Source organism: Suillus clintonianus, assembly GCF_016758775.1.
Source record: "Suillus clintonianus strain FC179 chromosome Unknown DEU56scaffold_45, whole genome shotgun sequence".
Classification (NCBI taxonomy): Eukaryota; Fungi; Basidiomycota; class Agaricomycetes; order Boletales; family Suillaceae; genus Suillus; species Suillus clintonianus.
In genome coordinates, this window is record NW_024539269.1 from 1 (window position 1) to 23,305 (window position 23,305).

General features: G+C 48.3%; 8 protein-coding genes across 8 annotated transcripts; 3 read left to right on the forward strand and 5 right to left on the reverse strand.

Annotated features, from left to right (window-relative positions):
- The first annotated feature begins 2,642 nt into the window (after positions 1 to 2,642).
- DEU56DRAFT_809167 (UV radiation resistance protein and autophagy-related subunit 14-domain-containing protein) lies at positions 2,643 to 4,274 on the forward strand. The gene is made up of 6 exons (XM_041353460.1): positions 2,643 to 2,776; positions 2,833 to 3,020; positions 3,067 to 3,354; positions 3,410 to 3,581; positions 3,650 to 3,934; positions 4,036 to 4,274. Exons 1-6 carry the CDS (start codon positions 2,712 to 2,714, stop codon positions 4,265 to 4,267), a joined length of 1,230 nt encoding a protein of 409 aa, XP_041207400.1. The 5' UTR covers positions 2,643 to 2,711; the 3' UTR covers positions 4,268 to 4,274.
- A 542-nt stretch (positions 4,275 to 4,816) lies between these two features.
- DEU56DRAFT_809174 (uncharacterized protein) lies at positions 4,817 to 7,722 on the reverse strand. The gene is made up of 7 exons (XM_041353461.1): positions 7,583 to 7,722; positions 7,295 to 7,528; positions 6,497 to 7,241; positions 6,297 to 6,443; positions 6,183 to 6,240; positions 5,364 to 6,130; positions 4,817 to 5,315 (listed from the first exon to the last, which is right to left on the reverse strand). The coding sequence occupies exons 2-7, from the start codon at positions 7,458 to 7,460 to the stop codon at positions 5,117 to 5,119; spliced, it is 2,082 nt and encodes a 693-aa protein (XP_041207401.1). The 5' UTR covers positions 7,461 to 7,528; positions 7,583 to 7,722; the 3' UTR covers positions 4,817 to 5,116.
- A 39-nt stretch (positions 7,723 to 7,761) lies between these two features.
- DEU56DRAFT_809177 (uncharacterized protein) lies at positions 7,762 to 8,735 on the forward strand. The gene is made up of 3 exons (XM_041353462.1): positions 7,762 to 7,917; positions 7,987 to 8,352; positions 8,409 to 8,735. Exons 1-3 carry the CDS (start codon positions 7,804 to 7,806, stop codon positions 8,709 to 8,711), a joined length of 783 nt encoding a protein of 260 aa, XP_041207402.1. The 5' UTR covers positions 7,762 to 7,803; the 3' UTR covers positions 8,712 to 8,735.
- Positions 8,736 to 9,752, reverse strand: DEU56DRAFT_809178 (ribosomal protein L14-domain-containing protein). The gene is made up of 4 exons (XM_041353463.1): positions 9,619 to 9,752; positions 9,368 to 9,404; positions 9,246 to 9,316; positions 8,736 to 9,181 (listed from the first exon to the last, which is right to left on the reverse strand). Exons 1-4 carry the CDS (start codon positions 9,622 to 9,624, stop codon positions 8,888 to 8,890), a joined length of 408 nt encoding a protein of 135 aa, XP_041207403.1. The 5' UTR covers positions 9,625 to 9,752; the 3' UTR covers positions 8,736 to 8,887.
- DEU56DRAFT_809182 (histone-fold-containing protein) lies at positions 9,753 to 10,949 on the reverse strand. Its single transcript, XM_041353464.1, has 4 exons — positions 10,679 to 10,949; positions 10,457 to 10,626; positions 10,153 to 10,401; positions 9,753 to 10,096 (listed from the first exon to the last, which is right to left on the reverse strand). The coding sequence occupies exons 2-4, from the start codon at positions 10,595 to 10,597 to the stop codon at positions 10,046 to 10,048; spliced, it is 441 nt and encodes a 146-aa protein (XP_041207404.1). The 5' UTR covers positions 10,598 to 10,626; positions 10,679 to 10,949; the 3' UTR covers positions 9,753 to 10,045.
- A 1,831-nt stretch (positions 10,950 to 12,780) lies between these two features.
- Positions 12,781 to 15,320, reverse strand: DEU56DRAFT_809202 (P-loop containing nucleoside triphosphate hydrolase protein). Its single transcript, XM_041353465.1, has 6 exons — positions 14,820 to 15,320; positions 14,626 to 14,772; positions 14,456 to 14,580; positions 14,192 to 14,406; positions 13,689 to 14,142; positions 12,781 to 13,632 (listed from the first exon to the last, which is right to left on the reverse strand). Exons 1-6 carry the CDS (start codon positions 14,859 to 14,861, stop codon positions 12,852 to 12,854), a joined length of 1,764 nt encoding a protein of 587 aa, XP_041207405.1. The 5' UTR covers positions 14,862 to 15,320; the 3' UTR covers positions 12,781 to 12,851.
- A 1,474-nt stretch (positions 15,321 to 16,794) lies between these two features.
- Positions 16,795 to 17,562, reverse strand: DEU56DRAFT_738483 (P-loop containing nucleoside triphosphate hydrolase protein; the record flags this gene model as incomplete). The annotated part of the gene is made up of 1 exon (XM_041348662.1): positions 16,795 to 17,562. A coding segment is annotated over one exon (768 nt), but the record flags the coding sequence as incomplete, so codon positions are not given.
- A 3,421-nt stretch (positions 17,563 to 20,983) lies between these two features.
- Positions 20,984 to 22,652, forward strand: DEU56DRAFT_950029 (P-loop containing nucleoside triphosphate hydrolase protein; the record flags this gene model as incomplete). The annotated part of the gene is made up of 4 exons (XM_041359116.1): positions 20,984 to 21,022; positions 21,071 to 21,329; positions 21,379 to 21,832; positions 21,884 to 22,652. The coding sequence occupies 4 exons, from the start codon at positions 20,984 to 20,986 to the stop codon at positions 22,650 to 22,652; spliced, it is 1,521 nt and encodes a 506-aa protein (XP_041207407.1).
- Positions 22,653 to 23,305: the final 653 nt, after the last annotated feature.

Consider the following 23,305-nt stretch of genomic DNA (forward strand, 5'->3'; position numbering starts at 1 on the left):
CGGTCGGTTGTTCATATGCAAGACAGACGCCCCATCAGCCTGATCCAATTCAATATTTAAAACACTATCAGTGAGTCTTTTCTTCGAATTCTTTAATGATCCGCACTTACCTTCGTATTCTCTCCTCCTCCTTTGCTTTTTTTCGGCGGCATCTTCTTCACAGACTTGTATACAAGGTAGGGCAAGGTGATGGTATGTTATCAGACGATCTATTGTAATTTATCAGCGCCCCCCTGCTTTCTGACTCCCCTTCCCCTTCCGTGCCCTTCATTTCCTCGAGGGCTTCTTCATGTCCGCGACCGTCACGTGCTGATACCACGTGACGGATCACGGAAATTCAGAAGCCTCGAGGAAATGAAGGGCACGGAAGGGGAAAGAGGAGTCAGAAAGCAGGGGGACGCTGATAAATTACAATAGATCGTCTGATAACATACCATCACCTTGCCCACGGCACGTCCGCCGTTGTTCAAAGGTCAATCCGCGGACCTATACATACTTGTGTGTGTATCTATACACACTATGTTACTATGTTACTATATTGTCTATGTCAATTTTCATTTTGTGTGTGTATCTATACAATACTTTTGTGTGTGTACATAATACTATGTTCATATATTGTCTGTGTCGATTTCCATTATGGTCCGCTGTTCATGATAGGCCTATCTGCGGACCTCTATTGACATCTACGTAGATATCAATACAAAATATTAATCATTAACTCTCGTGTTGTCCATCATCACTGAGTGTTTCTTCGTACCTATGTGTAAATATTAGCCGTATATAGGGTTCATGTATCATTTATGTTGATAGTTTTATTGTCTATATGTTACTAAATTTCTATAGAACACACACACGTTTTTGGTTTTGGGCCTTGGGGGGTAACATAACCATACTTTTAACCGAACCCATTTACAATATCCCTATATAATGGTGGTATCAATGTCTTGAAGATCCTTTCGAATATAACCTTGAAGGCGGGCACACACGAGGTTGGTGAGAGGCGCTGCGTGGTCAGGATGGTCGACCGGACACTGGTCCAGAACCAACTGCAAATGTTCTACAACATTGTTCAGGTGAAAGACTGTCTCGCTCGTCATGTATTCGGCAAATCGTGTGTGGCCCACATCCGTTCTCGAAGTCTACGAGGGACTACAGTTGACATTCAGTCAGCAAAAGCTGACAGCAAAGGCCAGCATCAACTCACATCAAGCAGTGCACCGTCCTGGTTGTCGCAAACATGTATAACAGCGGCCTTCAGCGTGAGGGAAGGTTAGACACCACGAACGGGTGGGACGGACAGTTCTATGATATCTTAGTAGATATGCATGAATAAAGAGCAAATCACTCACCGAATGGCTCATCTCCATGATCGAGGAGCTCATCCAACGATTTTTGACGTTCTCCGATGGCTTCTTCACTGCCTAACGTTCGATCGACCTTATAGAACGCCCTGATCTCCACTGACAATGAAGTTGACGCCTGTGATGATATATAACCCGAAGATCAGTCTCGAATCACGTCCGAAAGTTTCCATAGATTTTACAGGGTCAGGATATCTCCCCACGCTACAGATTCGTCGGATGATAAGACACTGCTGGCTGATTTCCAGCGTCTCCCTGAGTCGATATTGATGGATACGTCAATGCCAACAAATACGCGCCAGGAGGGAACTTTTTTTTTCCGCTGATGACTGAGGACAGAGCGTGAGTATCACAACACAGATACAAAGGTATTACGGAATAACCTACCTTCAAGGTTGATAGATTGGCTTGCTACGCCACAGGCCATGATGGTGCGATAAAGGAAACCGATCGAGGATAGACTCAGTGCCAGGTAGAATGGTTGGTAGGAGAAGACGGGGTAAGGGCATGGGGACTGTCGATGGAGTTCGGCTGAGAGGGAAAGGAGAAGAGACGGGGGCTCAGGTCATGCTGTACGTGTATATAATTATACTAAGCGCTAAGAAAGATGGCCCACACCAAGGTTGAAGAGGAAATGCAAGTCCCAGAGCGTCCTGCGATGTTTGCTACCCATTTAGCACACTAAGGCAAAATGTTGACTTAAGTCTATTTCGTAAGTTAGTTAAAATAATACAAACCGCTGAAAACGGCACACAGAAAAATCCGAACAATGCTATATGAGACTGACTGAGCTGATAGGCTACGGTGAGAGCATCGAGAGCGTTCTGGAAATACCAGTGACGGTTTGCGAGAGCATGACGGGTCGGATTCAGATCCAATATGAGACATAGCATAGTTAAATGCAGCGGACGATACAACGAGTGGCAAAGAGGGTGACTGCGATCTGGAACGAGATCTAGCCAGAATGAGCAAATAGCTGCACAAAACGACAATCGAATCTATACGATACCTATTACCTGTCAATGGGCAGCAGTATCAACGTCTGTCATTGAACGATTCCGAGTCAGAGCCGGCATCTTTTAGTGAGCAGCGGCTAGACCAACAAAAGTGTCGCCCACTGCAGCTGGTAGTCCATTTGTTGGTTCGTCCATTTTGCCACAGATGGCACGGTAAATCTATTCAGGTGAGCGAAGCCGGTGAACAGTATGTTCCTAAACAGTTTTCATTTGGGTGACTACGGTGACCTATTAAAAATAACTTACGTCATCCAGTACTTTGCAGCCGCTCGCCCACTTCAAAGCTTCAGCTCAATACCGTTACAGGGCCCTTCTTGAACCTTCTGAAGATGCGATGGAGTGCAAGAACTGTGAGCTGAGACAACGTCAGTACTATTGTGCAAACTGTCTCAAAAACCAGTACGCAAAACACCTTTCATGATATGCAGCCCGCGCTGACCTTGCCTGACATACAGTCTACGCGATTTCCGCCTTCAAACTCACCATTTTTCCTCGGACAAAGTTGAGCATATTGCTCGTGCGTCTCGAGCATTCAAATCTATCGAACCTGGTCGTCTCCTTCGTGCAAAGATTGCACGAGCCGACCACAGCCTCGATCAATTAGCAGATGATCATGCCAAAGTGAGAAGAGACTGCGAGAGCAGTACGTGTCTTGCCCTTGCTCATATGTACTGTTCTAATCTGTCTAGAGCGCGACCGCCTCCGTACCCTACGAGAGACCCTTGCTCAGCGCAGACGCACACTTAACGCCGCACGCCTCCTTCCACCCCAATCGCAAACGCTTGCCAAGGAGTCTCAGGAACTCTCTGTGCTGAGCCAAACGATTGCTAGAGCACGTTCGGGCCTTGTACAAGAGCTCGTGGAGGTCTTTCACGTTGTCGAATCCGGCGGACGGCCTGCAGTAGGCGGACGGCCAGGCGCTAGGGGAGAGTGGACTATTGGTGGACTAGTTCTTCCAGTACCGGGAGATGTTAGACGTACGTTATAATTGCTTACTACACCAAGAATTTGACTATATAGGACGTATCATAGGATACCCACCGGATCACATCAACGCCGTGATAACTTATACCATCCACTTTCTGGGACTTCTTACTTTCTACCTAGGCATCAAACTCCCTTTTGAAATTTCGTGGTCTTGCAGAAGACTCGGTGTTGGTATGCCTTGGATCGGAGCAGGACGAGGGAGTGAATCCTGGGCAAAGTGCGTTAACTTCCGTCACTTATCGTATTTCTGACTGACCTTTTTCACTCACCATTCTCTCGTCATAGATGGACGGCTAAACACCCTTTGCACCTCACCTCAAATCCTCCCTCTACACCATCTTCTCCATCCTCCTCGCCGTCCCGTACTCCACTCACCTCGTTGGCCGACTCTGAAGCTCCAGAACAAGGGCCAGCACACAGCCAAAACCAATCGTTCACGACGGGGCTTGCGATGCTTCTCTACAACGTATGCTACCTCGCTCATACCCAAGGTGTCGATATTCCGTTGTCTCAGGCAGGTGATGCATTGAGTAATTTGTGGGCTGTATGTTGTAGCGGAGAACTTGGGCGGTGAGTTACTGGCGCTTTATTCCCGCTTCGTCATCGTCGTTTATTCGTTCTGTCAACCAACATGGACGTTCTCTGATTGACATTGTGATCACCCATTACAGTCGGTCGCACTCTACTGTCCCGCTCCTCTTGCCTCCAACCCCTGCATCGTTCACGCTTGACTTTGCCCAGGTCCTCCAAGCTACTGCCGCTAGTCCTGCTCGAGCAGCACGAATACGGCCGGGACGTTCAGCGCAAGAACCTGGCATCGGCAGAACGAGGAGCGAACGTATTGTGGAGGAGGAAGATGGCTGGGATGTAGTAGAGCTTGGTGGAGAAGATGGATTTGGATAAATGGACGGGCTGGGAGAGACGGTGGATGATTAGATGGGGGTGACTGTAGATGTTTTGGACGATTCGGTCGATGATTCCGCAAGAGAACACTGGATTTGCACTAATTTTGGCGAGTACATTTGTATATAAACAATCGGCATTGGCCTGTATTTTATCCTGCTAGCTCATGTATCTACTTAGATTCTAGAACCGTGTGCTGGCACGCATGTATTTTATACTCATCATGCATCTCGAGACACATTTGATTTTGACTGCTGAAGTACTGACGGAGGGAGCCCAAAAAAATGATCAGCGCGTCCCCTTCAAGGCAGCAATCATAGAGGAGCGTAGGCATCAGTACGGCATTGGATTGAATACGAGAGTCGATGACAAGTACGCTCGTTTTCTCATGGCGGACTTTTGAGGTTACCATCATGAGCCATGTCGAGAGTTTGTACGAAGAACTCGAGAGGCTTGTCCGTGAAGAAGTATAGTAAAGAGCACTTATTTCTCGCTGATTCAACGCTCGACACCTCCGGGAAGCCGTCGGAAGTGCGCTGCATGGAATGTGCACAGATCTGATTTATATTGTCACCGGATTGCCTGAGATATCCATGAGCATAACATGAGCGGATGCAAAACAAGTAAAATTCAGAGAAGTCGTCCGTTGAGACCTTCGCTGGGATGAAGAGCACGAGTAGAGGTTTTCTATAAGAATTCTATCGACGGAGACTCCCTGTTGCAGATCAAGTTGTTCCCCCTAGATTGACGGTCTTTTCATGCCCATGCAATGACCACAACCATATAAGAATAAGCAGCATGACGCCAAGTACTCGTCGTATGCCTCTCACCGACAGACCGAGGACAAACCTATAGCTTGCGCCGCTTCCCAAATCCGCCCTTATCAGCCGCTGCGCTTTTTCGTTTGACGCTCTCAACGAGGTTCTTGAGGCTGGTGTCATCCACCTTTGCGGGGATCCGTACGTTTGTCTCATCTTCAGGGTGACTCTTTTTTTGGCGCTTAGCTCGTTCATCAATAAGTGCCACCATGCTTTTCGTCTTTTTGAAGCTGTGAACATATCAGCATCGTGTGATAACATAAACAACAGGCACTAACTGAGGATTGCTGGGATCGATAGCGAATCGATGATCTTCGTGGATTGCTTTGAACCGGTCATCTTTGACGTCGATAACGAACTCGTCCTGGATGTCATCGTCATTATCAATCGCTTTCTTTTTGCCCCATTTCTTTTTGCCTTTCTTCTCTGCCATGGTGTCCGACTTCATCTCTTGGCGTGGCGCTGGCTTGTCGGCGTCCCGTATGCTGGACGCCCGCTTCGCCGGCCTCGATGCCTTCTCTGCCTCGGACTCAACTTCACCCCCACTTGCACCCTCGAAGAAGTCGTCTTCGAAAGAGACCTTTTTCCTAGCCTGTTCCCCTCCTTCATTATCTGCGACTGTCGTGGCTTTCGCTTTGACCTCTTCCTTTCTCTTTTTACGCTTCTCCCTCATCTTTCTCTGATAAGCCTCCATCGTCGTCTCGTCCTCGGGATTTTGGGCCTCAGTGAGACCAGGGGTGAACGTGATCTCCATGTCTACATCGTCGTGTTGTCCTGCGTCGTCATCACGGCCCCACCCTTCTGGAAGTTCGTCATCATCTCCGGCAAGAAGTAGTGTGCGAAGCTTGTCTCTTTGGGCGTTCTTCTGGCTCTTCTTCTTCGACACAGGATCTGGATCATTATCGGACTCAGAAGATGAGGATGCGATATAAGCCCTGAAGTCAGCTTCTTCAATCTCCTTCTTACTTAGGGGTCGTCTAGTAATGTGATTGCGCTCCGGATCATCATCGTCCCAAGTGAGCTTGACTTTTGAATGACGGAGAGCCTAAAAGCGCGAAATGAATGAGTAATAAAGAATAACGGTGAAATTCACCTACATCTGTCACGAACTCTACTGCTCGGTATCGTGTTCCAGGATCATCCGTCGCCTCGTCGCTGTACATGGCCCTGATCAGAAAGAATGACCACGTGTGATGTCAAAGTGGACTCACCGGTTTTCTTCATCGAATGCCATCTCATCGGGAACAAAACTGAGATCGAACACGTTTGCTGAACGCTCAAGCTCAGTACCTTCGAGTTCGTTGTAGATGTGCACAGCAGCTTCGACGGTATCGCATTCAACAATTGCGTAATAATACCTATCAGCATTTCGTTAAATACTACGTCAGAAACATTTGAGGAGATGGCGCACCGTAATCTCTCCAACTGATACTTTCTCAGAGCGTCTTCGTCATAGTCCGCTCCGTCTCCGGTTTCGTGAATCGTCCGTTCATTGACATCCTCTTCGTTTTCTATTTTCTTTTTGAACACCTCTACAGGCGGTCCCTCCTTCTCCTCCCTTGCGATACGCTCTTTCCCGAACTCGCTTGGATAGACGCGGACGCTCAGCACCTTCCCTCTTGCAACTGTTGTCTTTGCGGTTCTCGTGTTCTTGACAAACTTCTCGCCGTCGGGTTGCATTGGCACAGATGCTGGAAGGGCAGCAGGCGCAGCTGGTGAAACGAGTGACGAAAATATTTTGTACAGATGCGCTGCACGGACATGGTCCCAATCAAGATTGACAACGGCTAGTCTTCTGGTCTTCTCTGTAGCTTCTTTACTGTTGTCCTCCGGAGCTGTCCTCGCATATGCAGCAGCTTGTGCGTCCAGAACGGCAAAGGTGCTCTCATCAAGGTCGATCTCGCCTTCTTCATCAAGGCCTCTCCCTAACGTGACAAATCCAGGGTCATCGCTCTCATCGTCAGAGTCACCTGCACCCTGGCCTTCTGCCTCTGATTCGGAAGAGGACTCCATAAGGACGCCACCACGAGCGTAGTCAGTTATCGTTGAAGTTGGAGGCTCCGTCTCTTCATTTTCATGTTCCAGCCGATAAAACCGCCTGAGGTTGTCCTTCTCATGAGTTTCTGAAATTTTACGACCGAATTTATCCACTCTGCCTGTAGCCACAATGCGAGGTGAAGACCAGTAAATGACAAAGCTTGAAACGCACCTAGTTTTTCCTTTCCTTTGCCCTTTTGTTTCGAATTTGTCTTTCCCGCCTTGTCTTCGTCAAAAATTCCTTTAAACCGCTCATCAACGACAACTTTTGAATTGTGTTTCTTGGGGCGTCGGAAACGGGGGTCGGTCTTCAACCGCGCGAATCGTGGATCAGACATGGTGCGCCGAGCTGTCAATGATGAGACGAGCCAAAAACGATAGGTCGGTGAATGCAATCAGTGCGTGACTAAATAAAATTGTTGCTCAGCAGCTATGTATGAATGCTATCATGAACACCTACAAGCGAATATGAGTGTTACTTATGACCTTGGATGGTAGTCAACTCGAGCGTTTGCGCGTGGCCAGCGCGATGATTCGGTGCAAATTCGTAGGAGTAGTTGAAGTATGTAGATCTATCAATTACAAATTGTACAATATATGTGTATGTCAAGAATCGAGATGACACCACGTGATCCTTCTCTCAGACTTTCTCTTGCCTTGTGACATATTTTATCATCGCGAATGACGCGACGAACAACGTCTTCTGACGATGCAAAGGAAGAACGGTTCGATGTTCTACGAACAAATATCTTCGGCACTAATCACCAAGTTCCGAAATGGGTTCCAGTGACATTGGTGAGTGGCCCGGTCACATTAAATCAATTGCATGGACTCGCAGTTTATATACGGTACTGGTAATTACAGCTAGCCTTTTCGTCTGTAGCCCTTGTAGCACCAATAGTCATGCTACGATGGTATAGGCGCGGTGTTGTTCCTCAGAATCTTCAGGAAGCTACTGCGCCTCCTCGGAGGGGCCGAGGACAATCAACCCTGCCTCTCCCTTCACATTCTCCCCCAATACGATTCCGACGGGCCTCACAACCAGTCCCGAGGGAGGTTCAAGCTCATCCTTCGCCTCCGAAAGTACCCGTATCGAACAAAGACGATGTTGAACAATTTTTCAACAGTCCTCTGTACACCCTCAAAGCATTCGGTATTGCCACTGCTATTGTGACACTGGGCGCGACAGCTTCTATCTGGGGAGTAATGAAAGCTCTCGATGCGCGTGATGTGAGTCTTTGCATCTCATGCGTTTCCTTCTGGAACTCAAGCAACTTTTCCTATAGACCAACGAGTTTGCGGAACGTCTGCGCCATGCAGTGCTGACCAAATTACCCGTACTCTCATACCGAATATATCGTCCAGCTGAAACTCGCCAAGACGGTAATGATTCCGCACTGACGGAAAACCCTGCTTCTGAACCTGTAGAATGGAATTGGCATGAAGCAGAGAACCGCCTTAGGGAAGCATTTGACAAGGGGGGGTTTCATAGCTGGGCATCAGCTGCTCTAATAGAGGTGGAAGCAGAAGCCACGGTCGAAAGAGCAAAAAGGGGTATCACTCAATCCCAGGAGAAGCCAACTAGTTGATAATAGCAGATCTTACTTCGCGGCGAATGATTAACAATATAGCGTGGATGTGGTGCATGCATATATCATGGTAGGCATGGTAGGCATAACAGATGTAAGAGAAGTGTGAATCATGCAGCGACGCGACATCCTACCAAGATGTCCAATATTTTGTATCCATAGAGCGCCAGCATCCTCTATGCAGCTTTTGCCAGGGTCTTCCTGACAACGTCTCTCCGCTGCTTCTTTGCAACCATCACGCTGAATCGCTCAAAGTCGTTCAGTGACCGTCTCTTCTCCATGGCAGCACGCTTCTTAGCCCATGACGAGGACTCCCACTTGGCAACGAGACCCTCCTTCTCCACCTGCTTGCGGATGACACCAGACCCTGCGCCACGAGGAAGTTTTGTTAGGGTAAGAGGGGTGAGGGTAAGGTGGCAGTAGGGGAAGGATTGGCGCGGGACACCAGTGGTTGGGCCATCGATGATTGCCTATACGTTGGCAGGACAATATGAGATCAGCTGAGTTTCTGACACATGATACCATTATACGCACCCGGTTGTGGTCTATGATCTCAGCAATGACAGCGATCTTGCCTTCAGATGGGCCAGATTTGAGAAGGACCACTGTTGACACTTTAGCTCATTCAGCGCGGTACAAGTCTAAAACAATCGTACCTCGTCCAACCTCGACGAAACGCTTGAAAGTTGAGTCCTAGAATTGAATAGGAATATCAGAATTTCAGTCAATCGAGCATCGAGAGACAACGATCGATATGACATGGGTGTTCCACCAATGAATGCCATTGACTACATCGGATATGCGCCACCTCCATCCATCTCAAACTCGATCAGTTTTCATCAAAAATAATATCGGAAGCGGCGGAATCCTTGATCAAGGGTTCAGAGACAAAAGAACGGCGACTTACAGTCATGGGGAGTTATTTGAGGGTGTTCGTCGACGTCGTTGACGCTGTCGTATAGTTGAGAATGATGTGTCGGAGTTTGGCACGGAATTTGCCGAGACGTTTATTCCGTCACCTCAGAGGCTCAGACTCAGATAACCGTTTGACAAGGAAAACCGTGGTATTAATTTCTAAATGACGCCGTGTATATATGCTATCAGCGTGTTCATGAAATGTGGCCCAAGACACCACATTAAGCCCGGGAGTTTGGGGGCAATGCTGCCAGGTGCCCAAAGTCAAGTTGGGCCAATTGATGAGCGATCAATGAGCATGGCAAGCAGACAAAATCACTGGCTGAACGAGTATCATAATGATTAGAGGCAAAATGTACGCATTGCGAAAGCAGTTGATACAGTGGTACACGAATAGTACAGGGTACAAGAAAGTAGAATCAATCTTCTCTATGTTCTTGTCGCGGGTTCGACGAGGATCCTGCTTGGTGCTGGCACAAGTTTTAAAGTTTAAACCATGATCAAGCATGTTACGGAAGATACGCACCTGTCTCAATTTTGCTAGATGAATCTTCAGTGTTTCTGCGTAGTTCTCAAACCCTAGAGACACCATGGCGTACAAAATATCCTCGCCTCCGATGGTTTTCCGCTTCTCCATTTGACATTTCTCAGCGGCCTCAGAAGTAATGAAACTTATGAACTCTGAAACACATTCCTGAACGCACTCCTTGGCATCCTTGGCGATTTTAGCAGTGTGTGGAACGGACTGTTTCATGATACGGGAGACATTTGCGATCTATCGGAAAAGGTTAGCAAGCAAATCAAGCCAGACGGACGGTAGTAGTGCGCACTGGTAGGAATCGATCCTGCTCCCGGTACTCTCCCACCTCTTGGTCTGTGATGGGCGTCGGCTGTGGTGGCTCGTGCGCTGTTTCTGGGACACTACCAGAGCCGTCCTCCTGCGGCGCGATCATGGGTTGAATCTCTGACATTTCGACCGTTAAGTGGCGTTCAGCGCTAGCTGAAGAGAGTATGAAGGGCCATATCCGTCACCGCCAGAACGACTTGCTGACCTTCGAAGGCGATGGAATGCCGTAAATTTCCCACCGTCGGTGGCGGCAAATTTCCCAAAACAGTGTCCGAATCCCGAACAGTAAATGACCACTCACTGCAGAAAGTCAGGGAATTGGACACTCTGGGGCCAAAGTCTGGGGCGGACTCTGGGGCCAGAGTATGGGGCCCATCGGCAAGTCCGGCAGAGACCAGCTGAGGTTAAATTTCATCGCTCACGAAGCCTTGCATCATGACAGGTACTATTTGCAGGTACTGGCTAGGGCTGCACTAGCATATTCTGACTAACAAGCGATCTTGCCGCTTGGTTCATCGATCACGATAACAACGCCATTGGACTTGCACTATGGGTAGCCATCAACAACAATATTCAATACTACGCCAGGACCTCGGTTGGGCTGGAGCCAAGTCGACCCTACCATATTTGCGAACTACAAGGACGTGATGCAGGCGGTCATCAATGAACGAGTTTGGTTGGCTCTTGTCGGTAAGTCACCCCTTTGTGCGTGTTGCATCTTTGAGCATTCATATTCCCTAGTTGAGACGAACACTACTGACAAACTGGCTGCCGCGAGGCAAACTGGCACCTCACTAGCACTGTCCACTATACTACTGTGTGTAGCGTCAACCTACGCATGCCACACGGCCGCTAAACCTATGTCTATAGGCTCGTCATGAAGTCATGATCGGCATTGCCGTCACTCCAATCTACAGCAGCCTCCTTGGGGAGATCTTGTCGTCTCTCGCTACTACAGCAATATTTCACGCAAATCTATGCGCAGGTCCAGGCCAATGAAGCTGCCTTGCAACTAATAGCACAAACCCTACAAACGATTTCTCCTGGCATCGGCTGGACCACTGTTGACCTTCGGCCATTTGAGTGGGCACAAACCTTGATCTGTCAGTGCTGAGCCACCTACATACTTGCCCTATGTAGCAATATTCATTGATTCCCGTGCTTGCCACCTTGAAGTATGTGTGAACCATGATGTCAATGGGCGCATCATCCCACCTGAGTGCAGCGCTCCGCCATACATTTGCTTATGTGGTACATATGTCAACCGCAAGATATTCAAGCTCCGACTGAAACAACCACGCGCCCCAGACTCTGGCCCCAGAGTCCGCCCCGGACTTTGGCCCCAGAGTGTCCATTTCCTGGATGCCCTCACTCACTGGCACTTCAAGATCAGATTTTATGGGCGTGCTTTGCATCGTTGCTACTGCTACATTCTGACGGACGTGTTGGTGAAATACCTTCGAGCCTCAAAGCGTGATTCTCTACACAGCCATGGCGCATACCCGCTGTCAGTAGAACATGTTGGTGAGCATACACAGGCCAAGGTGAAGACCAGATCACCTTATCGAGAGCTCAAAGAGGTGTCAGGGGCGGAATAAACCACCGGCTGACTAGATTTCATTCAGCTAGCTTGAGGTCGATGCGGTGCGGTGTACTTTTATTATTATTGTATAATGGCGAACTGACGGAGCACCCTGCTGCGTTATGTTCGTAACAATCCGTTGTCAGTATTGCACTCCCTCTCCCAGCGTTTCGATTTAATCGTTTCGAACTATTTTCCAGAGTATGTGGTTGTTGCCGGTGAGTTCTCACTATATTTTCGACATCCATGACCAGTCATGATACTTTCGCAGAATCTTGCAACAAGGCGAGGGTCTGGCAAAGCAGCGGAAACAGCAATTAACCTCCACACAACGCGTCCCATTGTCTGGACAATAATTTTCTCTGTTCCACCCCGAGCAACCAGACGTTGTGCCTGCGCACTCTGTCCTCAAGTGAACACCGCCTCGACGCGCAAATAACAGCAAATCCAGAAACATGAACAGTCACACAAACTGTTTATCAACTGCAGACTGACGACATCTGGTGGCCTGGTGCCTTCATCGGAGTCGCACATTTCCACTTAGCTTCACGCTGTCAATTGACTCCAGTTGTCAAAGTCTGCTGAGCTGTTGTGAACGTCGAACTGTAATTTCATCATATGGAATGCTGCTTCTACACTCACGCACATTTGGGAGAGTTATCATTAGGGTGCTTCTCGCTAGACATAAGTAATCGATTTTTGTATCAACGATAAGGGGGTGGGAATGAGAAACAATTTAGTTACATATGACATGCATCAAACGATCTGCAAGCAGAAGTGCACAACAAGACACAAGTCAAGCTGTTTCGTTGACCTCTCCTTTCGCAATCATATCAGCCAACAGTACTGCCGTTTCTCGAGACATACCGCAACTCTTTGTGAGTTGACCAGTAATATTCATCCTTCGCACACGCTGATTCTTTACAATCAGGTTCTTCAGCCCACGCACCAACGACACAAACAGATTGTTCCCTCCTGTCCATACTTGACGGTGCTCGCCAGCGATATTGTCCTTGACAAGCTTGCGGATCGCGATGCGCGATTCTTCATAAAGTTGCTGGTGCCTGCCATCCAATCCATTGGCGGCGGTAAGGCACGCATGACCAGCGACATGTATTTCATATCGGGGGAAGATGGCGTGTTCTCGGTCCCACCAGTCCTCCATCCTCTGCTCTCTTTCGAGGTTCGTGATCGCAATAACAATCGGAACCTTCTTCTGGCAGAGGAAATCGTGAAAGAACCGGTAGTTGCTCTGAAGCGCAGCAGTGAATCTGCCGGCGCGAACGCAGAACAGAAGGAGGTCGACGCCGCCTTCTGCATCCAACCTCTTGATGAACGTATATGCGTTTGCGACTGCCGCGAGGTACTCGTTCATTTCCAGTCCCGATTCCTCGAGTCCAATGGTATCGAAGACCTTATAGGGCTTCCCATCGAACTCGATGGCGTGCTCTTGCCAATCCAACGTACATCGTTGCATGCTAAGCGACGTGACCGCTATCTCCGACCCTGCCATGAGGTTGACGAGTGAACTTTTACCTGCACCCGCCTCCCCAAAGAGCACGATATTTTTGTGCTTCCTAATTGATCGACGTTTAGCAGATATGGCGCAAAGCGCATCTAGCTAACTACGTACCTTGCGGGAGTAATCTCGCTGCCAGTGGGGACCCCCATTCCATTCTGCGTGTACTGCCGCTTGATAAGGTCGTAGACGGCACGGTATGACTGTTCGCGGCGCTGCCTGAGCTCATCTGTATCATCCTCGTTGATGGTCAGCGCGGTAATACACGCGTGGCCAGCAAAGGTCATCCCGAGGTCTGAGATGGTTTTCTCGTTATTCGTCCACCACTCTTCCATTTCTGGCTGCTGGCCTTCCAGGCCTGTAACGACGAGGATGATAGGAACTCGTCCCTTCACTGCAGAGTGCAATGACTTGCAGTTGCGCTGGAGCGCCCCAATGTCGCCCGTGCGCTGCACACAGTACATGAGAAGGTGAATGGCCCCTTTCTTCGTAAGAGTCTTAAGATGCTTCTTCAAAATATTTTGAGCTAGCTTATTGGGGACCGTTCCCTCAGAGTCCTCACCAAGGCCTGTACTCAAGTTCAGTGATGCCCACGAAGAATGGCCAACTGCACTGACCGGCCGTGTCAAACAGCTGTACCTTTACGGTCTCATCCTGAGTCACAACATCGTGCTCGTATACGGTGGTTGCAGTTGTACATCCCGTGATATCGGAGGACGTCGGCGCCGTTTGCGTCCCAGCGATCAAGTTGACCAAGGAACTTTTACCTGATCCTGTTTCTCCACAAATAACAACATTGAATGTGTCTGTGCGACGTGAAGCTAAGTCGAATCTATAATCGTTTTGGCCAGCTGCACTAGGAGCTGAGCGGTGGGACTGACTTTTCGTCGAGGGACAGTGGCCCCCTAAGGAAGAGTTTGAGCCTGCTATTATTACGGGCGCCTATATCTCCAACAGTGTCAGCATTGGGTGTATGGCCAGCTGAAAGGTGTTCTGAGTTATGGACCTAAACCAGTTAATTCATGCTGAGGAAGAGCCAAACACTACATACGACTGAGGCGGACGATGCTGTCCCAGCCTGAGCAGGCGATGACATTGAGTCGGGGGGTATCGGCACCATTTGCGTCTCTCCAGCAATGACGCCATCCTCGAGTAGAGGGTAACCGTGGCCAGATGAACTTTGACCTGAGGTGGGAAACTTACCCCAAGTTAACTCGTGCTAATGAAAAGCCAGACACCACATACGGGTACGGTGGGCGATGCTCTCCCAATAAGCGACTTGGACATTGGAAATATCGAAAACAGTGAAAAGAGTGTCTTGATTTGCGTTGTCGGTGTTTTTGAGTGCCACCAGTCTTGCCATCAGTACTCCCCAAATCGTTAGAACGTGACACGTCCAGGCGCCAGATTCGAAGATCGATCCTGGCACTGGATTCAGCGTGTCCATGCATGCGAGAAAGGCATTGCTATAGGTGACGTAGTTAGTTTCCTAATCAATTCTAAATGCAGCCATTATGAGCTAGGATTCTGGTCCGACCCTCCTCAGGCCTCAGGGATTCGAATTTCGGGCTCTCTGATTCCGAGAAGTCTCCCTTAGCCAGACCAATTGAAGGAAGGTAGTCGTTCTGTCGTATCAAGTTGGGTAGGCCTTGCTGCATTGACGAACACAACGTACGCTCGGATAGGCTATCGGGTCAGGCTTGAAGGCATGTTTGACTTGTTCTGAGAGTTGACTCCGACTCGGAGTTGTCTCTGAGTTCGATTGTGGGAATTCATGAACAGAGTTAATAATCACATTTTCATCATTTTCATATTCACTACTTATCGTCACTAGCTAGTATTCCATACTAGAACACAGTGCGCACGGAAGCCTTTTCTCTTCTTCAGCCTCAGTCTTATGCTCGTCCGTTTGAATATGTATATGGTATAATTTAAGTGTTGTATCTACGCATCTCGCTATTGAATGTTGTCCGTTTTGATAATCGTCGCGGCTTTCGTTCAGCGTCTCACTAGTTTTCTCTCCCTGATAGAGGGTCGTATACAGGTGAGTTGCAATTGGCTACCTATTGGTTCCCCTGCCACCCCTCCCCTCCTCCATTACCTTGGTGTGTCAGGATATACCAGGTGTGTGCCTGCTTTGACAAAACTGGATGCTGAAAATATGAATCTCTTAGGAGCATTGCCGGTAAATGTGAAGGAACTTTGTTTTCATGTTTCAACGCGATTCCCAAAACGTCGGAACGAGTCGAGACAATCCTCAGGCCTCAGGCCTCATGGTTGCATTCAGAATTGATTCAGGAACTAACTACGCCACCTATCTGTATTGCAAGATGCTTTCTCGCCTGCATGAAACTTACTAGATCTAAGCATCGGGATCTATCTTCAAATATATTGCCCGGGACGAGTCACTACTAGCACTACAGCTCAAGTTTGGATCGTCGCGCAACAGGGTCCTCTGACCGTAATGCGTTGATGTAATTCAGAAACTACGTCATCCATCGCAATGCTTTTCTCGCGTGCATGGAACATGCTGAATCCTGGTTCCAGGATTAATCTTCGAATCTGGCTGCTGGACGCGTCACATTCTAATCGAGGACTGCCGGCAACATGCAGCTGGTAGTTGCTTTATCTGAGTATGTACACCAGTGATTAGATTCTAAGCCTGTTTTCCGTCATTGATATATCAGATTATCATCATGGCGCTAATTTCAAATTCCACGAATTTTGGGTGGGACTTTCGAAAATTCTGGTACACGTGACCTGTTTCATGATACGGGAGACATTCTGAGACATTTGCAATCTATAGAAAGAGTTTATAAAGTCAATCAAGCTAGATGGGCACTAGAAGGGTTAAATCGATCCTGCTCCCGGTATTCTCCCGTTGCTTGGTCTGTGATGAACTTCGATTGTGGTGGCTCGATCGTGCGCTGTTTCCGAGAAACTACAGCTGTCTTCTTGCAGCACGATCATGGGTTAGATCTTTGACATTTTGAAGGAAGTGTAAAGGGTCATATCCGTCACTGCCATAACGACTTGTTGATCTTCGAAGGCATTCCATCCCGAACATTCAAAATTGGGAGTGAAATTATTAGGGGAATCTGAGTGTTACAAAAGTAATCGATTTTGCTGTACACAGTGATAAGGGAGCGGGAACAAGAAACGTCTAGTCATGTATCCAACAAGGACGATCTGCAAACAGAAGAACACCGCAAGATACAAGTCAAGTAGTTACGTTGACCTCCCCTTGCTCGATCATATCAGCCAACCGTACTGCTGTTTCTCGAGACATACCGCAACTCTTCGTGAGTTGACTAGTAAGATTCATCCTTCTGATACGCTGATTTTTTACAACCAGGTTCTTCAGCCCACGCACCAACGACACGAACAGATTGTTCCCTCCTGCCCATACTTGACGGTGCTCGCCAGCAATATTGTCCCTGATAAGTTTGCGGATCGTGATGCGCGAATCATCATAAAGTTGCCGGTGCCTGCCGTCCAATCCATTAGCGGCAGTGATGCACGCGTGACCAGTGACGTAGATTTGATATCGAGGGAAGATGGCGTGTTCTCGATCCCACCAGTCCTCCATCCTCTGCTCTCTTTCGAGGTTCGTGATCGCAAGAACAATTGGAACCTTCTTCTGGCAGAGGAAATCATGAAAGAACCGGTAGTTGCTATGAAGCGCAGCAGTGAATCTGCCGGCGCGAACGCAGGACAGAAGGAGGTCGACGCCGCCTTCTGCATCCAACCTCTTGATGAATGTATATGCGTTTGCGACTGCCGCGAGGTGCTCGTTCATTTCAAGTCCCGATTCCTCGAGTCCAATGGTATCGAAGACCTTATAGGACTCCCCATCGAACTCGATGGCATACTCCTGCCAGTGCAACGTACATCGTTGCATGCTAAGAGATGTGACTGCTATGTCCTTCCCTGCCATGAGGTTGACGAGTGAGCTTTTGCCCGCACCTGCCTCCCCAAAGAGTACGATAATTTTAGGCTTCCTAATTGATCGACATTTAAAATTTATGGCGCAAAGCGCATGTGGCGACCGAGTACGTACCTTGCGGGAGAGATAGTACTAATTTCGCTGCTTGTGGGGACCCCAATCCCATTCTGTGGGTACTGCTGCTCGATAAGCTTGCAGACGGCGTGGTATGACTGTTCATGGCGCTGCCTAAGCTCATCTGTATCACGGTCGTTAATGGTCAGTGCGGTAATACACGCGTGGCCAGCAAAGGTCATCCCGAGGTCCGAGATGGATTTCTCGTTATTCGTCCACCACTGTTCCATTTCTGGCTGTTGGCCTTCCAGACCTGTAACAACGAGGACGATAGGAACTCTTTCCTTCACTTTGGAGTACAATAACCTGTAGTTGCGCTGTAGCGACGAGGCGTCCTTTGTGCCCTGCGCGCAGTATATCACGAGATGGATGCCCCGCTGCCTCTTGAGAGTTTTGAGGAGATACTTCAAAGCCATCTGCGTCTGCGTAGTGGTGTCCGTCCCCTGAGAGGGCTCATGAAAACCTGCAGTCTAGTTCAGTGACACCTGCGAAGAATGGTAAACTGCACTGACCTGGCGTGTCGAACAGTTGTACCTTTGGGTTCTGAGTCACAACACTATGCCCGTGTACGGTGGTTTCAGTCGTACATCCCTTGGCGTCGGGGGACGTCAGAGCCGTTTGCGTCCTGGCGATCAAGTTGACCAACGAACTTTTACCGACACCTGTTTCTCCAAAAATGACAACATTGTATGTGTCTGTGCGACGCAAGGCATCCTTGACTCTTCGATGATTTTGGAGAGCCGCATTCTGAGCTGAGGCGTCGAACTGACTTTGAGTTAACGTCATGCTGAGGAAGAGCCAGATACCACATACGGTGGACGATGTTCTCCCAAAAGATTGCGACATTGTGTTGAAGTAGTAGGACATACTGGACCAGCCAGGCCGGTGACGTTTACTGGTGCCTGCTTGTGTAACACTGTCACCAACCTCGAGTAGATGGCCACTGTGGCCAGCTGAATTCTGATTTACATCAAGTTAACTTCATGCTGAGGAAGAGCTAGACACTATGAACGGATATTATGGACGTTGCGTTAGGGAGCGTTGGCGCTGGTTGCGTCACAACGGCTAGATTGACCGAGGAACCTTTACCGCTGGCAGTGCCTGTTTCTGCAACGTCTTTGGGTGGGTCGTCGCTGTAGCCAGGTGGGCTCTGGTCTGGAATAGAAACCTGACTCTAATTTAACTTCATGTTGAGAAAAACCAGACACCACATACGGTGGACAATCGACGCCCAGGAGACGGCGACATTGCGTCGGAAGGCAATGACGCTGTTTGCGCCACAGAAACTGAGTTGACCAAGGAGTCCTCAGTACTGATACCGCCTGTTTCTGGAACCTTGGCACCATCCTCGACTGGATGGTCACCATGGCTAGCTGAAATCTGATTTTACGTCAAGTTAACTTCATGCTGAGGATGAGCAGGATACCACATACAGTGGAGAGTGCTTTCTCAGGAGACGGCGATATTGCGTTGAGGGACATCGACACCGTTTGCATCATGGCTGTCGAGTTGACCAAGAAACCCTTACCACTGACAGAGCCTGTTTCTGGGACCTTGGCGCCATCGATTGGATGGTCACTGTAGTCAGCTGGACTCTGATCTGTGGTAGGAAACTGACTTCAAGTGAACTTCATGCTGGGGGAAAGTCAGACACTACATACGGTGGACGAGACTCCCTCAGGGGATGGTGACATTGCAAAGATCGAAAACAACGAAAGGTTGTCTTGACTGGCGTTATCGGTGTTTTTGAGTGCCATACTATCTCTGGCCCGGTGTTGCAAAATGGCCCGGAGTTGCAAACCGCGACGTAGCACACTCATATTTCACTTATTTCCTTAGCACAATGATTCTAGGGGATGTTTGATCCATAGCTTACTGTACATATTTTTTATTCTACGAAAAATGAACTAGAAGTGCTTGCGGCAGCGAAATACTGCTGAGAATGTGCACTGTCCACGCCAATCCATCGGAGGGAAGCCACCACATGCACTAAAAAAATCAGGAATTTCACTAGTGGTTTCCCATTGCCTTCTAATATCGCTCTAATTTTTTCCGACGTGATAAGTAAGTGGTGTTGAGAGACACAAATGTTGTACCATTGAGATGCAAGACGTGACAGGAGGTGTGAGATTGTGTTCGGAGTCATAAATCGCGGCTCGGCAACTCGGCCAATACTTACACAATTCGGGACCCATTCTCGCTCAATTGTGCTTGACGGCATCGGAGAGTACAAGCGGCTGTGTGACATGGTGTGACGCGACGACTTCTTTGCGGGTGAGAAATTTTGCAACTCTGTGCTCAAACACTGTTTCGCACCGGCTTCTCTCTGGCAACGTAGCATTGACATATTTCTCTATTTTTTTTTTCATAGCATTACAGTACGTACTGAATCCTACCTGCTCGTGTTTTTGGCTCATTTTAACGTTGTGTAGTTGTTGTGCTATAAAAAACAGGTCAAAAGTTTTGCAACACCGGGCCAGAGATAGTAGGTCTTGTTTACAGTCACCGATTCGTTGGAACGTAACGCCTCCAGGCGCCAGATTCGAAGATCGATCCTGACGCCTAGATTCAGCATCATGTTCCATGCAAGGCGAGAAAGGCATTGCGATAGGTGGCATAGTTAGTTTTTAAATTACATAATTCTGAATCCATGAATGTTAACGTCAGGGTTCGGGGACCGAGTATAGTTGTGTCCCCTAGTCAGACCAATCGAATCGTTCCTTCTCATCAGGCATTGACAGTCAATGACAGATGTGGGACGGTCCAGGAGGGTCAAGTTTTCAAGCTTCATTGAAGGCGCATTTGTCATGCCCTGGATCTTCCATCGGATTCGTGAGTAGCGTGTCGTGCATTAATGGGAAGCGTACATAGTATAATTAGTAGTCTCCAATCGATTCCCGGGGAGAATTTTGTCCGTACTTAGCTGTATAGCCCGCTGCCTACCAGCAGATAGAAGGAAGAACCCGAATCCTTCAGCCAAACGTTAAGCATTAATATTGGCTGTGTGAGAAAGCGTCAAATAAATGAAAAATATGGCTTTATGAGGCAAAGATGGCAATATTGCATCCTATATATATACAGCTCAATTGAAGTGTCCCGATCACTTGAACAATGCGCATTTTAAATCATAATCAATGAAACTAGCCAATTCGCCACTGTCACAATGCCTTTCTCGCATGCATGGAACATGCACTGAATCCAGGTGTCGGGGCCGGTCTTCGAATGAGCCTCACGCTTGGACGCGTCATATTCTAACAAATCAGGAACTAAAGGTAAGATTGGCCATACTCAAAAACACCATCAACGCAAGTCAAGGTGCCCTTTTCCTTGGTTTCGATCGATTTTTTCAATGTCGCCGTCTCTTGGGAGAACATTGTCTACTGTATCCGTATGTGGTGTCTGGCTCTTTTTCAGCACGAAGTTAACTTGAAGTCAGTTACGCACCTCAGATGAGAGTGTAGCTGTTCGCAACCACCGGCGAGTCGAGGATGCTTCACGTCGCCCAGACACATGTAATGTTGTCATTTTTGGACAAACAGGCGCTGGTAAAAGTTCCTTGGTCAACTTGATCACTTGGACGCAAGCGTCTCCGACGTCGCCTGACACCAAGGGATGTACAACTGAATCCACCGTATATGAGCATGATGCTGTGACTCAGAACAAGACGTTAAAGGTACAACTGTTTGACACGGTCGGTCAGTGTATTTCGCCGCCATTTGTGGGCGTCACTCAACTAGACTGCAGGTTTGGATGAGGGACCTGAGGGAACAGTCCCCAATGAGCAAGCTCAAATAGCTTTGAAAAAGCTCCTTAAAACTCTTGAGGCGAACCGGGGCATTCATCTTCTCATGTACTGCGTGCTGGGCTCAAAGGACGCCCAGGCGCTCGAGCGCAACTACAAGTTACTGTGCTCCAAAGTGAAGGGAGGGGTGCCTATCGTCCTTGTCGTTACAGGTCTGGAAGGCCGAAAGCCAGAAATGGAACAGTGGTGGACGGATAACGAGAAATCGATCTCAGACCTCGGGATGAAATTTTCTGGTCACGCCTGTATTACCGCGGTGACCATTAATGAAAGTGACACAGACGAGGTCAGACAGCGTCGCGAACAGTCATACCACGCTGTCTGCAACCTTTTCGAGCATTGTCGCCCGCAGAATGGGACGGAGAATTTTAGAGGGACTACTCTCCCTCCCGCAAGGTATGTACTTGGTCACCAGATGCCGCTTTGCGCCGTATTTTGATAAATTAGGAGGACTAAAAACATCGTGCTCTTTGGGGAGACTGGGGCAGGCAAAAGCTCCCTCGTCAACCTCATGGCTGGGAAGGAGGTAGCGCTCACATCTTCCGGCACGCAACACTGTACGATGCGCTGGCAAGATTATAACATCGAATTCAACGGCGAGTCTTTTAAGGTTTTCAATACATTTGGACTCGAGGAACCGCAACTTGGAATCAAAGAATACCTCGAGTCCGTCGAAAACGCCTATAGGCTCATCAAGGAATTGGACTCGCAAGGCGGCATTGATCTGCTTCTGTTCTGCATTCGCGCCGGAAGAATGACCACCACTATTCAGAGTAATTACCGGCTCTTTCACGAATTTCTCTGCGAGAAGAAGGTTCCCATTGTTCTTGCGATCACGAACCTCGAAAGAGAGCAGAGGATGGAAGACTGGTGGGATAGAGAACACGACATCTTCCCTCGATATCAAATCTACGTCGCTGGTCATGCGTGCATCACCGCCGCCAATGGATTGGATAGCAGGCACAAAGACCTCTATGAAGAATCACGCATCACGATACGTCACCTCGTCAAGCAATCTACTGCTGATGGGCAGAAGCAAGCATGGACAGGAGGGGATAACCTGTTCGCTTCATTCATGCGCAAGGTGAAGCAGCTGCTTACAGGGGGTTCACATGTGAAAAGGAAAGATCTTATCCCTCGTCTCACGAAGCATTGCGGGATATCCCAGGAAGTCGCGAAGCATTTAGCTGATATAATAAAGCAACAGAAATGTTGATTCTCCCCTCGATAACTTATTTCCCGATCCGCTTGTAGACTTGATCCTTGTCGATATGTTCCACAGTGTATGACTCTGCGTACATTGTCTCTGTCCCTACATATGCATTGGTGAATACTAGTGATAACGAAATACAGTGCCTTTGCAGCAATGTTTGGTCATCCTCTTACATAGTAACAGACACGCTTCTTCTTGTCAATCAAGTGGTAGCACTCACACATCGCGTTCAAGTTGGCTAGACAGACGCTGTGGATAGTGGTTCTAATGAAAATCATTGGAAAATGCACTGATGCTGAATGTTTCAGAGTAACTTCCACTGAAACTGCATGTAGTTAATTTCATTGGAGTGCTGATTCTGAATTTCAGCGCATCACCCTCGATTCAGCACATCCTTTCAGTACAAAGTTGATTGCAGCTACGGACTTAGGAATTTTCGCATTTTTATCATGTGACCACAGCGTTGGTATATATTGCTATTATTGTGAGGTATATAAATGGTTGTGTGGCTCAGCGGTAACGATGCTGCACGTATGAGTACTTGAGGTCCTGGGTTCAATCCTTGCCAGATGCGAAATATAATATAATAGGTCAAATTCATCATGTGATGCGACTTCAGGCCAACATTTCTTTTGGCACGACTGCAGCACAATTTC

Excerpts from the sequence above, each read along its gene's own strand:
- DEU56DRAFT_809167 (XM_041353460.1), top strand. The coding sequence starts at position 2,712 with ATGGAGTGCAAGAACTGTGAGCTGAGACAACGTCAGTACTATTGTGCA. Across the intron at positions 3,582-3,649 it reads GGGAGTGAATCCTGGGCAAA|ATGGACGGCTAAACACCCTT; the intron begins GTGCGTTAACTT and ends CTCTCGTCATAG. Across the intron at positions 3,935-4,035 it reads TGTAGCGGAGAACTTGGGCG|TCGGTCGCACTCTACTGTCC; the intron begins GTGAGTTACTGG and ends CACCCATTACAG.
- DEU56DRAFT_809202 (XM_041353465.1), bottom strand. The coding sequence starts at position 14,861 with ATGTCCAAGTCGCTTATTGGGAGAGCATCGCCCACCGTACCC. Across the intron at positions 14,581-14,625 it reads CAGCATCGTCCGCCTCAGTC|GTCCATAACTCAGAACACCT; the intron begins GTATGTAGTGTT and ends TAACTGGTTTAG. Across the intron at positions 13,633-13,688 it reads AGCGAGATTACTCCCGCAAG|GAAGCACAAAAATATCGTGC; the intron begins GTACGTAGTTAG and ends TCGATCAATTAG.
- DEU56DRAFT_809174 (XM_041353461.1), bottom strand. The coding sequence starts at position 7,460 with ATGTCTGATCCACGATTCGCGCGGTTGAAGACCGACCCCCGTTTCCGA. Across the intron at positions 6,241-6,296 it reads GCATTCGATGAAGAAAACCG|CGACGAGGCGACGGATGATC; the intron begins GTGAGTCCACTT and ends GGCCATGTACAG. Across the intron at positions 5,316-5,363 it reads ATCGATCCCAGCAATCCTCA|CTTCAAAAAGACGAAAAGCA; the intron begins GTTAGTGCCTGT and ends ATATGTTCACAG.
- DEU56DRAFT_809177 (XM_041353462.1), top strand. The coding sequence starts at position 7,804 with ATGACGCGACGAACAACGTCTTCTGACGATGCAAAGGAAGAACGGTTC. Across the intron at positions 7,918-7,986 it reads AATGGGTTCCAGTGACATTG|CTAGCCTTTTCGTCTGTAGC; the intron begins GTGAGTGGCCCG and ends TGGTAATTACAG. Across the intron at positions 8,353-8,408 it reads AAGCTCTCGATGCGCGTGAT|ACCAACGAGTTTGCGGAACG; the intron begins GTGAGTCTTTGC and ends CTTTTCCTATAG.
- DEU56DRAFT_809182 (XM_041353464.1), bottom strand. The coding sequence starts at position 10,597 with ATGTCAGAGATTCAACCCATGATCGCGCCGCAGGAGGACGGCTCTGGT. Across the intron at positions 10,402-10,456 it reads AGCAGGATCGATTCCTACCA|ATCGCAAATGTCTCCCGTAT; the intron begins GTGCGCACTACT and ends CTTTTCCGATAG. Across the intron at positions 10,097-10,152 it reads ATCTAGCAAAATTGAGACAG|CACCAAGCAGGATCCTCGTC; the intron begins GTGCGTATCTTC and ends AACTTGTGCCAG.
- DEU56DRAFT_809178 (XM_041353463.1), bottom strand. Across the intron at positions 9,317-9,367 it reads TTTCGTCGAGGTTGGACGAG|TGGTCCTTCTCAAATCTGGC; the intron begins GTACGATTGTTT and ends AAGTGTCAACAG. Across the intron at positions 9,182-9,245 it reads AGATCATAGACCACAACCGG|GCAATCATCGATGGCCCAAC; the intron begins GTGCGTATAATG and ends GCCAACGTATAG.